Source organism: Carassius auratus, chromosome 21 (assembly GCF_003368295.1).
Source record: "Carassius auratus strain Wakin chromosome 21, ASM336829v1, whole genome shotgun sequence".
Classification (NCBI taxonomy): Eukaryota; Metazoa; Chordata; class Actinopteri; order Cypriniformes; family Cyprinidae; genus Carassius; species Carassius auratus.
Window position 1 is genome coordinate 18,396,104 of NC_039263.1, and position 12,432 is coordinate 18,408,535.

General features: G+C 36.1%; 1 protein-coding gene across 4 annotated transcripts in view; it reads left to right on the forward strand.

Moving 5' to 3' along the window:
* The window catches only part of LOC113038793 (histone-lysine N-methyltransferase EHMT1-like), a 33,178-nt gene that overhangs the window by 907 nt on the left and 19,839 nt on the right, over nt 1–12,432 (forward strand). The window contains exon 1 of one of the 4 annotated variants that reach the window (XM_026196458.1): nt 6,143–6,400. The exons of 1 other annotated variant lie outside the window; for it this stretch is intronic. In XM_026196458.1, coding sequence (XP_026052243.1) covers nt 6,374–6,400 — 27 coding nt within the window. In that variant the 5' untranslated portion in view covers nt 6,143–6,373. Of the gene's footprint in view, nt 1–6,142; nt 6,401–6,446; nt 7,235–11,509; nt 11,597–12,432 lie in introns of those variants that run through there. 2 more of the 4 variants (XM_026196452.1, XM_026196461.1) reach the window with 2 other exon arrangements.

The window sequence follows — 12,432 nt, forward strand, 5'->3', positions numbered from 1 at the left end:
ATCTGTATTTCTGTATAACCTGTATTCATTTTTCACTTATGATTTTTTGACAGGGGCCGCCTTGTAAAGTCATGTTCATAGGAACGGGTATACAGTGATGGTTTGGTTTTTTTTTTTTTTTCATGACTCCGATATTTAGTATATTGGATAAAATTGAATGCATTGCAGTTTTATTACTGACAGCCATGTCTGCAGGGTGTTTAGGTGCTCACTATATGGAGTTCTATGAGGAAATCATAGGTTATCCATAGGAGAGAACTTGCACTTGTTCACCGACAGGGGGTGCCTTGTGATTGGCTCTTTTCAACTGTTTCAAGTGTCTCTTGCGGTAGGCTATGAAGAATAAAGGACATGAAAGTGCAGGATAGTATATATATATATATATATATATATATATATTGTTTTTGCTGCAAATACATTAAGGACTACATTCAGTGATTGACTCAAGCTGATTTTGTTGTCTTGGAAAACTGATCTGTACTGATGTCTTTAGCTTATATGAAGACAAGGAAGGTGGGCAATGGGCATGATGAAAAAAAGTCAATGGAAAAGAAAATGACTTGTTTGGCTAGGAAGAAACCTGATGAGAAGTGGTGGCAATCTTTAGACACCTAACAATCTGATTGTCAATTAAAGGGATTTCACCCAAAAGTAAAAGTACGGTCAGAAAGAATTTAAGTTTAGTCCTTAAAATGAAAGTCAGGACTTTGAAGTCATTGCAGTGTTTTGTAATTGTGTGATCAAAATGATTTCAAATTTACAAAGAAATTGTGGGAATCTGATTGGCTCAGCAAAACAGATAACAATATATTTCAATGTGATTAATTATTTAAGTGATAGTTAACCTGCAAAATATGTACTTTGAATGTCTAAATAAAATTTTATAACATAATTTTGCATAAAAAATTTTTGGGTTCTTGATAAATACACAAATATTGGGCCCTATTTTAAAGATTTAAGCACATAGTCTAAAGTGTAAGGCGCAGGTTTACTTAGAATGTGTCCAAATCCACTTTTGCTAGTTAAAGGATGGGGAAAATGGTTGACGTGTCTGGTGCATGGTCTAAAAGGGGTTTTCCTATTCTCATTAAAGAGTAATGGGTGTGTTTCTGGCATAACGTACAATAAACCAATCAGAGTCTCATCTCCCATTCCCTTTAAGACCCAGTTTCGCTTGTGCCATGGTGGATTTGCTAATTACACGGCGGAATTTGCAAGTGCAAAGACGGAATGCATCTCCAAACAGAAAACGATCTGCTCGTGCACGAGCAAATAAGTAGCCTAATTCTGATACATGCAATGAATATACATTATGATATGTAGGCATTTTTATATTTATGTAGCCTACACAATAATAATTCTAGCTACTACTCTCTGTTTATGTTTATTACGTTTCCACCAGTACCAGTCTGAAATAGTCTGAATATAAAAATGTATTATAGGTCTACTGTAGTGATTCTGGATAAGCCAAAAGAGAGAGAAGTAGCTACGGCTACAATGCTCTTCCACAAGATGCACACAGGTCTGTTTATTAACTGCAAGAGTGCCAAAAGCTACAGACTACAGCTTTAAGTAAACATAAACAGTTGAGGAAGAAAATGAGTATCAATTCAACCAATGTGTGCTTTAGGTCTTAAAGTGACTGCAGCCTAATGTACTTGCTCTTGTCTATGTCATTAATGTTATTCAAACAAGAAATGACAGAGAAAATAATTAGCCATTCTTGATCAAATAACATTTGTAGTTTTAACAAAGAGTAATCTTTATTTGCTTTATACAGTACAGTACAGTTGATTTCTGTACCTGAATGCTATTGTTGCAGCAACCTGAAAATGGTATCTTTGTTGCATTGTTTTTATTTGCTTTATTGCTTGTAATTTGTTTATTTTATTTATTTTGTTTGTTACTGATTTTTCACCTAACTAGTTGGCCGTAGTGCCAAAATGTCAAAACACAGAAAATTAAGAATTTTATTTAGTTTTAACTTTTATTATTATTATTATTATTAATTTAGTTATTTTAAATGTATTTAAAATTTTCTGTGCTGATGTGCTCCCCCCGAAATCACCCAACTAAGTGGAAAGTGATTCATTCTTTTCAAATGAATCTATTCTGGTTATCAAATTATAATTCCTGTATTTTTCAATATCATAAAATTTTGTAAAAAACAATATGCTTTGTTGAATCTACATAAATGCAATGAAAAAATCTGCTAAGAAAACTGGCTAGTGGGACACTGCATGGCGTTAGGCAACAATTTATTGCATCAAAATGCCAACTCGACTCTAGTTAGATCAGGCCATCCTTACAAATTAACAATCGCAGTAGGGCAGTTATCAGAGAAAGTTACAAAGAGAATGTATGTCTTGTTTAAATGGGACAGTTTGTCCATAATTAAATTTTATCGGCCACTTCTTGAAAAGGTCAACATTCAGTCATGTCAAGATGTATAAAAGTTTTAGTGATGGATTGAGACTGAAGTTGAACTCTTTGGCCTGAATGGAAAGTGCTATGTTAGTATGTTTGGTGCAAACTAGTAAGTTTGACTACCAGCACAGTTATCTTGTTTGTGGTTAGTAACCACCCATCTGGCAAACACTATCTGTGTGTCTTGTATTGTTTAGCGACTGATAAATCTCAAACAGACACTACAACAATAACAGTAACTCATTTAATTGATCGTGAGTCCGTTTGGAATGAGTAGGAGCTCACTGATCATGGCCACGGCCACAAGATCCCGCCCCACCAACTGCCAGTTGTTTTATCATACATCCTGTCTGAGTGTCAAGCTGGGTCATTAACTTAACAGGAAGTTAACTGGGGCTGTTAACTTTCAGGTTGAGACGTGGGCTTGCACACTAACCATCTTAATGTTTTGACTTTAAATAAACACAGAACTGGAAATCATGAAACAATTTTAAGTCGTGAAACAAATGTATCAAATTACGTGCTCTGCATTATTATCAAGATAATTGTGATTAATAACCATATATTTAGTTAGTAGATGCTATAACTACATTGGCCCAGAAAGAATAGTTTTTCATTGATGGCCAACATCATTTCTGTATTGTGGCAAATATTTTTTTTAAAAAGACAAATAAGTAAAGTCAGGCTGGGACTCTAAATAATGTTCTGTGCTGTCAGTGTAGACAAAAGCAGAACAGTTATCTTGCTTTGCTCGAACTTTCGGTCATTTCGTACCAGGGATGGAAATTAACTTTTTTGGCCTCCGGATTTCAAAATCTACCAGCCACTCAATGTTTTTCCCAGCCACTCTCTTGTTTTTAACCAACAATGTGTAACTGCGTGTGAAAATTAACACTACAAGATCTACAAAACTTAAGCAGTCTATTTAATCTCAAGTCTCAATGAAATACTGACATTTTCTCTTTGTGCTCAAAAATGCTGCCTTTCTAGGCAGCTTACTAGGTTTTAAACAGCTGACTCTTGCTTTAACTTTAACTTTTTTAATGCACAGAAACATTTTTGCGATATTCTGAACAGTTTTTGTACACATTAATAATGTAGTATTTAATTCCAAAGGAAAGGATTCACCATAAGTGGTTTTTTTTTTTTTTGTTTTTTTGTGGTTGAGGGAACGTGGGGGAAAGTCCCCTGTTCAACACTGTATCACTGAAAGAAATCTCGGCTCGACAAACGAATGCACGCCATTTTTAATACATCGTTTTTACACCTCTCATCACGCCAGAGCTGTCAAACATGTGTAGCGATACAATGTTGTTTCTGCAAACAAAAATGAACAGCGTAACAACTTACTAGCCACAGAGCTAACTTCTGAAAAAGTACTTGAAGACTGGAAATTAAATGCATCCCCCGGACAGCAGTTATTAGACACTGATAATACTGTTTGTTAGTTTGCTTATTATGCCATTAAAAACAATAAGATAAACCCAAACTGTATTTGTGTATTTATCTATTTATCTATAATCTGCGGTATATGAATACTCTCATCAACTACTCATCTCTCAAGGTGGACTTATGTAAATACTTTGGTAAATGATGCAATGCATTGTGGGGGAAAGGCTGAACAATTAATCGAAAATAAATCGAAACCGAAATTTTATTTTCCCAAGTCGGTTAATTATTATTATTATTTTTAATCCTATTGTAATAATAAAAGCTTCATATTCATCCGGAAGAAGGCGGGAACCGGCGCACAATCAAAATGAAACTTTAATAATCACAAATAAACACAAAACAGTGCATCAGCCCCTCACGGACGACTGATGCGCGCAAATAAAAAGCAAAACATAAATTAAAGCCCAGGCCTGGTCTTCTCTCGTCTTTCACTGTCGTCGCTCCAGTTTTATATCCTTCCATCTCCTACGTGGGACTCGAGACCGGCAGTGGGTCACAGGTGTCACTGATTTCCCAATCATTCCACCGGCCTCACTCCTCGTTCCCACGTCCCTCGGCCCCGCCCCACTCGTCACACCTATTAATACTTTTCCTACATACTACGGCGTGTTTGATGCTATATGACCATTGCTATAGCATTGCAGCACGTGAGTGGCATGTTAAATAATTGAAACTTTTACACACAGAGCCCCTCATCAATGTAAGTTCTTAAACAGTGGAGCAATCAGAAGACCCCTGAGGTGGGGCAAGCGTGGCGAGCTTTGGTTTGCATGGTAACTTTTGTATTTGATGGCAACATGACGGAGTTGGCATTCTGTGCTGCAACATTCCTGAGCGCTGCGTCTGCATCGCGGTTTTAAATGCAAAGACGTGTTCTGTGTATTAAGAAACTAAAGTAAATTCTTGCGCAAATAGTGTGACAAGACAAGATCCCTGAGATGGTGCCCGGTTCTTTCCCTTTATCAGCAGTTCTGTTTACATTCATTATTTAAAACATTTGTTTACAGGATATGCAAGTTATTGTTTTCCGCTTTCCACTTGACAATATTTAAAATGTATTGTGTTTGCAAGGGATGCTGGTAATTTTCTCCTTTGGACATGACAATATTCTTTTCTTTTTTTCTCTTTTTTTAAGATACTTACAATTTACAATAAAACTAAAATGTTAATTTTTCTTAAGACGTCTTCATTTCAAGCAGGCTTTCATTTTATTGTCTGAAATAATGAAACAAATAACAATAAATAGTTTGTTTTTATTGTTTTAAAATTGCCAAGATAAGAAATACACTTGAAAAAAAAAATCCCACCTTTAATTGAGTACAGTTCAAACCTTTAATGATCTATGAAGGCAAAAAATATGTAATCGTAATTTAGGTAAGTGTTCAATTAAACAAGGTTTTGATTTTAGATCAAATCGTCCAGCCCTACCCCCTAATGTTCACAGAATCATATCACTCAGTCTACAGCACTAATTTTTTTTTTTTTTACATTTTGTCAAATTCCATGACATTCCATACTCTAGCTTTATTTTTGTCGGTCATGATGTAGCTTATCCACGTTGTGTGCAAGAAATAGACACTGCACAGTGTTGTCAGAGGAGCTCTTTTTTTGGTTATTGATTTCCGGCCTTTAAAAAAAGATAAATTATTTATTTATTTGTTGTTTTATGGTTTGCTTCTAGTTAAGACTTCATGTTTTTTTTTTGTAGATCTTCTCAAGCCACTTACCGTGGTCTAAACCTGAGTTCCCCTGCTAAAAAAAAACATATTTAGTCTGACTAATTATTAGTGGTTTTCATATACAGTGGAGTTCATTATTAACCATTTCAAATTGTGTGCATTTTAATGATCTCTAATTTAAAAGTCCTGTTGACATAAAAATTTCAAAGCAGATGGATAAAAATGTTAGATACGTAAAAAAAAAAAAAAGAAAGAAAGAAATTAAGAGAAAAATATTCAGATAGTTTCCTTTGTACATTTTTAAAAAATTGTTTCGGTTTGGCTCAAGGATGTTTTGCTTAAATCCAAACCACATTGGCCTTTTGTTTTATTATATTGCAGGAAACAAAGTTTGATGCTTAATAATTCATGTTTATTAAGTGTGTAAATGCACAGGTTTGACACTTCAAAAACCAATGACACATTGATAAATATGCACATTCAAAAATGTGCTGTTAATGTATTGCTTCTCATTCTAGTCAGAATCCTTCGAAATATCACAAGGGTATTAGATTGAGCTACAGGAACAGTGTTAAACACAACAAAGAGCCTATTAATTGTAGCTAGAGCCCGTTCCATGAAATGGCTGCAGTGTTGTTTTTTTTCTGCTCTTCCTTCTTCGTGAAGAACAGTAGAGCTCCATCTGAGCATGCTCAGTGTGGCACATGTCAGAGCTTTTTACAGCGAGCTGATCATGTGACCTCTGCTCAGGGACGGTGCATGTGTGGGAAGATAGCTAGTCGTTTGGAGAGTGTAAATTTGTTTTCCCCTCCCCCATGAATGAAGACCACTGCTTAAGACAGGTACAGCCATATTGCTGGAGGGTTTGACCTCTGATGAAGCAGGATTAATTCTATCTCCATTTTTGCTTTTGTGGTCAAAGGAATAAGTGTTTCCAGATAGCTGCTCCCAACTGGTTTGCTGTAGGTTTTTTGAAAGAAATGGACTGGGTACTCCAAAAATCCACTGTTTTGATGCTTGAAAATAGTTTTTCTTCTTTTGGATTTCATTTCATTTCATTCATTGGATTTATCCGTCTTCTTTCTGAAGAACTGATTAAGCTCACGCTCCAGGATCTGAAGAGTGGGCCTGCTTCAAGTTGGACAGGAACTTGCAGCAATCTCAGATTTGTGAGACATTGTCCTGTGCACATCCCAAATCTGAACTCCGAATGTTTTCCTTGGAAGGATTTTTTTTGGGGGGTGTAGCTGTACCCCAGAACCATATTTAATTAGCCTACCATGCCTCTTCAACAGCTTTGACATATTTGAAAGTCTTCTTAATCTACTTAAAGGATAGATTTACTTCATCACTCATTCAAGTCCATCAACTTAGAAAAAAACCTGCAGCCTCTCAAATGCAAAACTTAGACAAGAACATAATTGGTATTTTTAGATGGTTCACTCCAACGTTTTTGCATTTGTCTTCAATGGCAGAGAAGAAGAACTTGCAAATTGGATCAACTTGAGCAGCCAAGCAAATCGAGCCGATAATGCAGGCAATCCTTGATGCTTTTCCTGATACCCGAGTGCTGACATCGGCCGCCTATAATCAGCAGTGCAAAACATAGACTGCTGCTACTCTGGCTAGCAATGAGCTTGGTTTCGCTGGCTGGTCCTGTTGTAGATTCCTTTGAGGTGAATATCCCTCAAGCTTGTTTGCATGCCTGGAGCCGTCTGGAATTATATTCTCAAAACCCAACTCTGCATCTGTGTGTTTGTTTCATAGTGATATTTCTTTTGTGATGGGGTTGATAGAAATCTGTAGGTTCTGGAGAAATGCAAAGAAACGAGTCGTGAATAGCCATACTATCGCTCTCTTTTCTTTTTGTTTGTAACTCTCCCTCCTTCCCTCTCATTGTTCTCCACCACTGTGCTGTAGAAATACAGGAAAGCATAGAAGATCTTTTCCCAGCCGGAAGATATGAAACTACATTTTCGCTCTTAGTATGATAATCATGGCTTCTGGGAAAGAGGTTTCTCTGATTCTCTGTGTCAGTGGTATGAGGTGACTATAAAATGGCTGAGTGAAACTCCTGGTATGCAGGGTTCAGTTGAAGTCCTGTTCTGTGTTGGTGTCAGTAGTACCATTTGTTGGCAGAATGAAAATCAAGCAACGTTTCTGCCCCTGCTAAGGTTGCAAGATGGGGCCTTGACGTGTTGAGAAATGATTCTTGCAAAATCAAAAGGAATTTCATACTCCGCATCAATTTCATTGCTACGAAAGTTTAGCTGTCGTGCAGAGCATTCATAGTCCTCTTATAATCATAAACCTATATTGCATCTGTTTTGGAGAAATGAATTAGGACTGTAAAATAATTTAGATCAATGGAACAGTTATGTATACCCACAGATTTTGTTAGCAATATCAGTATGATTAGTATGAGAGCACTAGATTACTTTCTGAGTGCAATCTACAAGCTACAGAGCTGTATTATATAAACTGATTAGGCCTCCTGCTTTGTATTGCTCTGAAAAATATGATATAGGCTTGATTTGTGTCATGAAGATGAAAAGCTGTGGAGATCTGTTGTTGTTTTTTTAGAATTACTACATGGTTCCTGGCAGTTTTGGAGGAAATACATTTACTCTCATATACACACTACCACTCAAAAGTTGAGCTCATATTTTTTTAAATTAAATAATACTTTTTATTTCATTTTCATTTAAATTATAAATTGACCAAAAGTGACAGACAATTGTTGGCGCCGATAGCCTTGTGGGCAGTGTGCCAACATACAGTGTTGTTGCGCTTACGGGTGTGCTGAGTTCGAATCCCAACTCAAGGAACTTTCCCGATCCTGCCCCCGTCTCTCTCCCACTTCCTGTCAATGCTAAAGCCATCCTATCATCATAAAAAAAACTAAAAAATCTAAATAAAAAAAGTGACATTTGGATCGTTTCAAAAAATGAAAGATAATGAAACGACAATAATGCTGTTCTTTTGTACCGTTTATCCAAGAATCCTAAAAGAAATTGTATCATGATTTCGACAAAAATTTTGCACTTATTTGCAATTAGTATTGCAATTAATGGGCTAGGTGCACAAGATGGCGCCAGTGAGCTTCAGCGACAGGAGTGTGTGCAAACTTATTTCCGGTCCTGCGACGCTCGCATTTACTATAAGAGAAACTTACATACGAAACTTGGCTAGATGGATATAATTAATGTTTTTCAAATTAAACAGCGAAAAGTGGTATATCAAAGACACGAGGAAACATCCTCCCTACATTTTTGCGTACCTCTGTGTGGAAATTAATCAATATACAACGCGGAGATTGCTTCTTCTGTTGATTAAGCGGATCAACGTCAGCTTCAGGTCAATCAATCCACAGGGATTTATTTTTTTTCAAACACAAATCACTCAAATATGCAATACTTTACATTTTCGGAGAGCTGATTTTGTTCTGACTGTTATCTATAAGATCATAAGGTTTCTGACTTTCAAACGAGATAGATATTTCTGATAAAGTATGTATGTTTTATTAACTTTATTTGAACAGTTTATAATGGTGTACAATTTAACGTAATGCTATTATGGTAGGTTTGCATTAATTAAAAGATCACTGTTTGCATTCATGTGTGTTTTTATCAATGTTTTGTAAAATATCTGCAGCATAAATAATTTTGTCTATAAGCAGCGCATGTGTTTTGTTACGAATTCTTCTGATAAAACAAATATTAAAATTAGTCATGTTTTGTATTATTTTACAGCCTGTTTATTTTTTTCATTTCAAAATGTTTGATGCAAAGTTGACTATGTCAAATAATAAAATATGTTGTGTAAATGATGATGAAAAAGATGAAAAACAACTAATGTATGTGCACAATTGAGAAATGTGAAGATAAATCACAGCCCATGTCTTAAGGTGAACATTTCATTAAACAAAAAAATAATAATCAATGTAATACAAACATTTTCGAGAAATAAGTAATTTTTACATTTACATAATTGGTAAGGTAGAAATAAATTATGTGTCTGTGTGTACACACCATGAGTAAAATTTTTATTTCGTGAACAGTATAGGAACATTAGTGTATTTAATTCATTCACCGGACCCAAACATACACTGTTTCAAATGCATTGGCTCAGTTAACATTTATAGAATAGTAATAATAGCAGTGTAAATCTTATTTGCATTTGAAGTGATTATTATAAATCCTGTAAACATATATAGAAGGTAATATTTGGATCTCTCCGGTTCTCTGCACTGGCGTTTAGCACAACCGGAAATATCTACGCACACACTCGCAAGACCGGAAATCCAAGATGGCGGAGATATGCAACTAGCCCATTGTGTTTAACATTTAATAATAATCAGAAATGTTTCTTGAGCAGCAAGTCATCATGTGACTCTAAGGACAGGGGTAATGATGCTGAAAATACAGCTTTTCATAACAGGAATAAGTTGCATTTTAAAATAAAGTGTAATGAATTTTTTTTAGATTTTGATCAAATAAATGCAGACTTGCAAAAGTCCAAGTCCAAGACCGCAAACTTTTTAACGGTAGTGTATACCACTTAAAGGTGCTGTATGTAAGTCTTTGACTCTACTAACGCATAAAAATACCATAACATGCCAAGTCAACATATTTGTTTATCTGAAAAACAATGCTACAGTCAGTTATTCTCCTTTGGAAATGTGCGTTCAGGGCCGGAATGTCGGTCTCTGTTTTTGTTTTTGAAACCCGCCCGCTGCCAGTTTACCCAACTGTATTTCAGCACCCTGGGTTGCTAGTTGTTGGAAAACACAGTGAATTTCATTTCATTCATTGTCAAGTGCGTTGGTTCCTGTTGATGTCATCAATCTGGCAACCTGCCTGTGCGTCAAGTCTGAGGAGGAGGGGCCAGGTGAAAAAAACCCTCTCTAGTATTTTGAATTTGGACTGCAATACCTAGTTCAATCAATCATACATACAGCACCTTTAAACAAGGACTTTTCGTGGAAAGAATTGAAGAGCTTCTCACCTTTAATTTTTCTTTTTTTTTTTATAAAAATAGCCAAAAGCCTTAGCTGTGAATCAAGATTTTTTACTTTATCACTTTTTAGGCATTTTTATTGTACAGTGTTTGATTAGACAAAAAAAAGGTGTAGGGGTGGATGAGTTATTAATTGTTGGTTTGTTTTCCTTGAAATTAATGTATTAATCGTAAATACACATATTTACTAAAAATCCCAGAGCAAAAAGCTCATAACATGATCTTAAAGCCATTTTTGATTTATTATTTCATTGGATATTTAAATTACTTTTTCATTGGAAAGAATGAAATTAAATGACAACAGTTTAAATAGATTTGTCTTGAGCTAGTCTGTTTCCTCTTGGTTACTAAATATTCAGTTGAAATATACCCCGATTGTACTGTTGAAATTGTATCTGTGAAATACGCTCTTTTGAGGGAGTCAGTTTACCTTCATGGCCTCCAGAGAAGCTGGTTTAATAAAGACTACATCCAATCTTCAATGTTTTTCATTAGCCTAAGCTAGCATTTACATGACCACCAACCAATATATAAATCATGTTGAATTCTGCATCGGATCAATATACAAATGTACCAAGCAGCTTGTTTTCAGTAATGTTTTAGCCTCTGGTTTCTTTGGGCCTTGTGTCTCTTTTGACATCTGTGCCCTACTAAGAGACTTCGAAGAGAATAAGACCTCTTGAGAGACGACAGCAGATTAAAGATAACAGATAAATTGCTTCTGGTTCCTGTGGTAGCGTCATGTTTCATAGCTTCACCATACCTTTCCTGCTCCTTTCCAGCAATGAAATGGCTGCCTCAATTCGTTGTTGCCCTGCTCTCAGTAGAAAAAAAATTGAAATTTGTACTGACTGAGCATGCTCAGGGTGAGCTTTAGATAGCTCGGCCGATAGAGGGAGCTTCTAGGTCACATGATCAACAAGCCGGTTGAATGCTTGCATGCGGGAGGAGAAAAGAAAAGCAAAGCAGTCAGCTCGAAGCTCTTTCTCCCTCAACGGAGGCCATCGTTGTGAAAGCAGGTATGAAACCAATGGAGGAACACCTTCAGTGATTAAGTGCTTGGGTTCTTCATCATGCTGGTTCTTAATGTTCATCATTTGAGGCTCGTCATCTTGATTCCTTGTGTTTTGTCATTACTCATCTCACCATGATGTTCAGAGGAGAGGAAGGCTTTGAGAAATGAGTGAAATATGGCACCCAGTCTCCCTCTTAAGCTTTCAGCCAGTGCTGTAGTCAACAGCCCTTTCAGCTGAAACAAAAGCATGCAGTGTCAAAATCCGCTTGAGCTTGAAGCCTTCAACAGTGGCTTTCCTTCCTTCACAGAGGTCTGAGTCAACGTTTGAAGTCTTGAAAAAAAAATCCTGGGGATTAATAGCATCTGTGGTCAGATGGTTGCTGCTTCTGCTGGCACAAGTCTTTAGAAAAATGTAAAGCAAAGGAAGAGGAGGGATTTCTGAATTTTGGGCAGCAAGCAAGTGGTGGTTCCGTTTTATCATCTGTTTTGACGTCCTGGACCTTTCTTTAGTTTGTATTTTACTCGTTCTGCCTGTTTTGACATCTTCGTTGATCTGGATCCTGAGAATTTTAGATGCCTTTAGAGAGTGGAGACCTAGCAAGCATCCCAAAATGTTCTGCGCACTGTTCTACATTTTTCGATTCTGATTTATCTGTGTACATCGTTATTTTATGTTTTTATTTTTTATTTTTTATTTTTGTGCCATCTTTAATCAAAAATTGGCATCATAATGATATCTGTTCTCCAGTGATATATCGCAGTGATTCAATGATGTGAACAATCCAAACAATCCCAAATGGGCCAAATCAAGTACTGTCCTACATTTTTCTGTTTCACTTG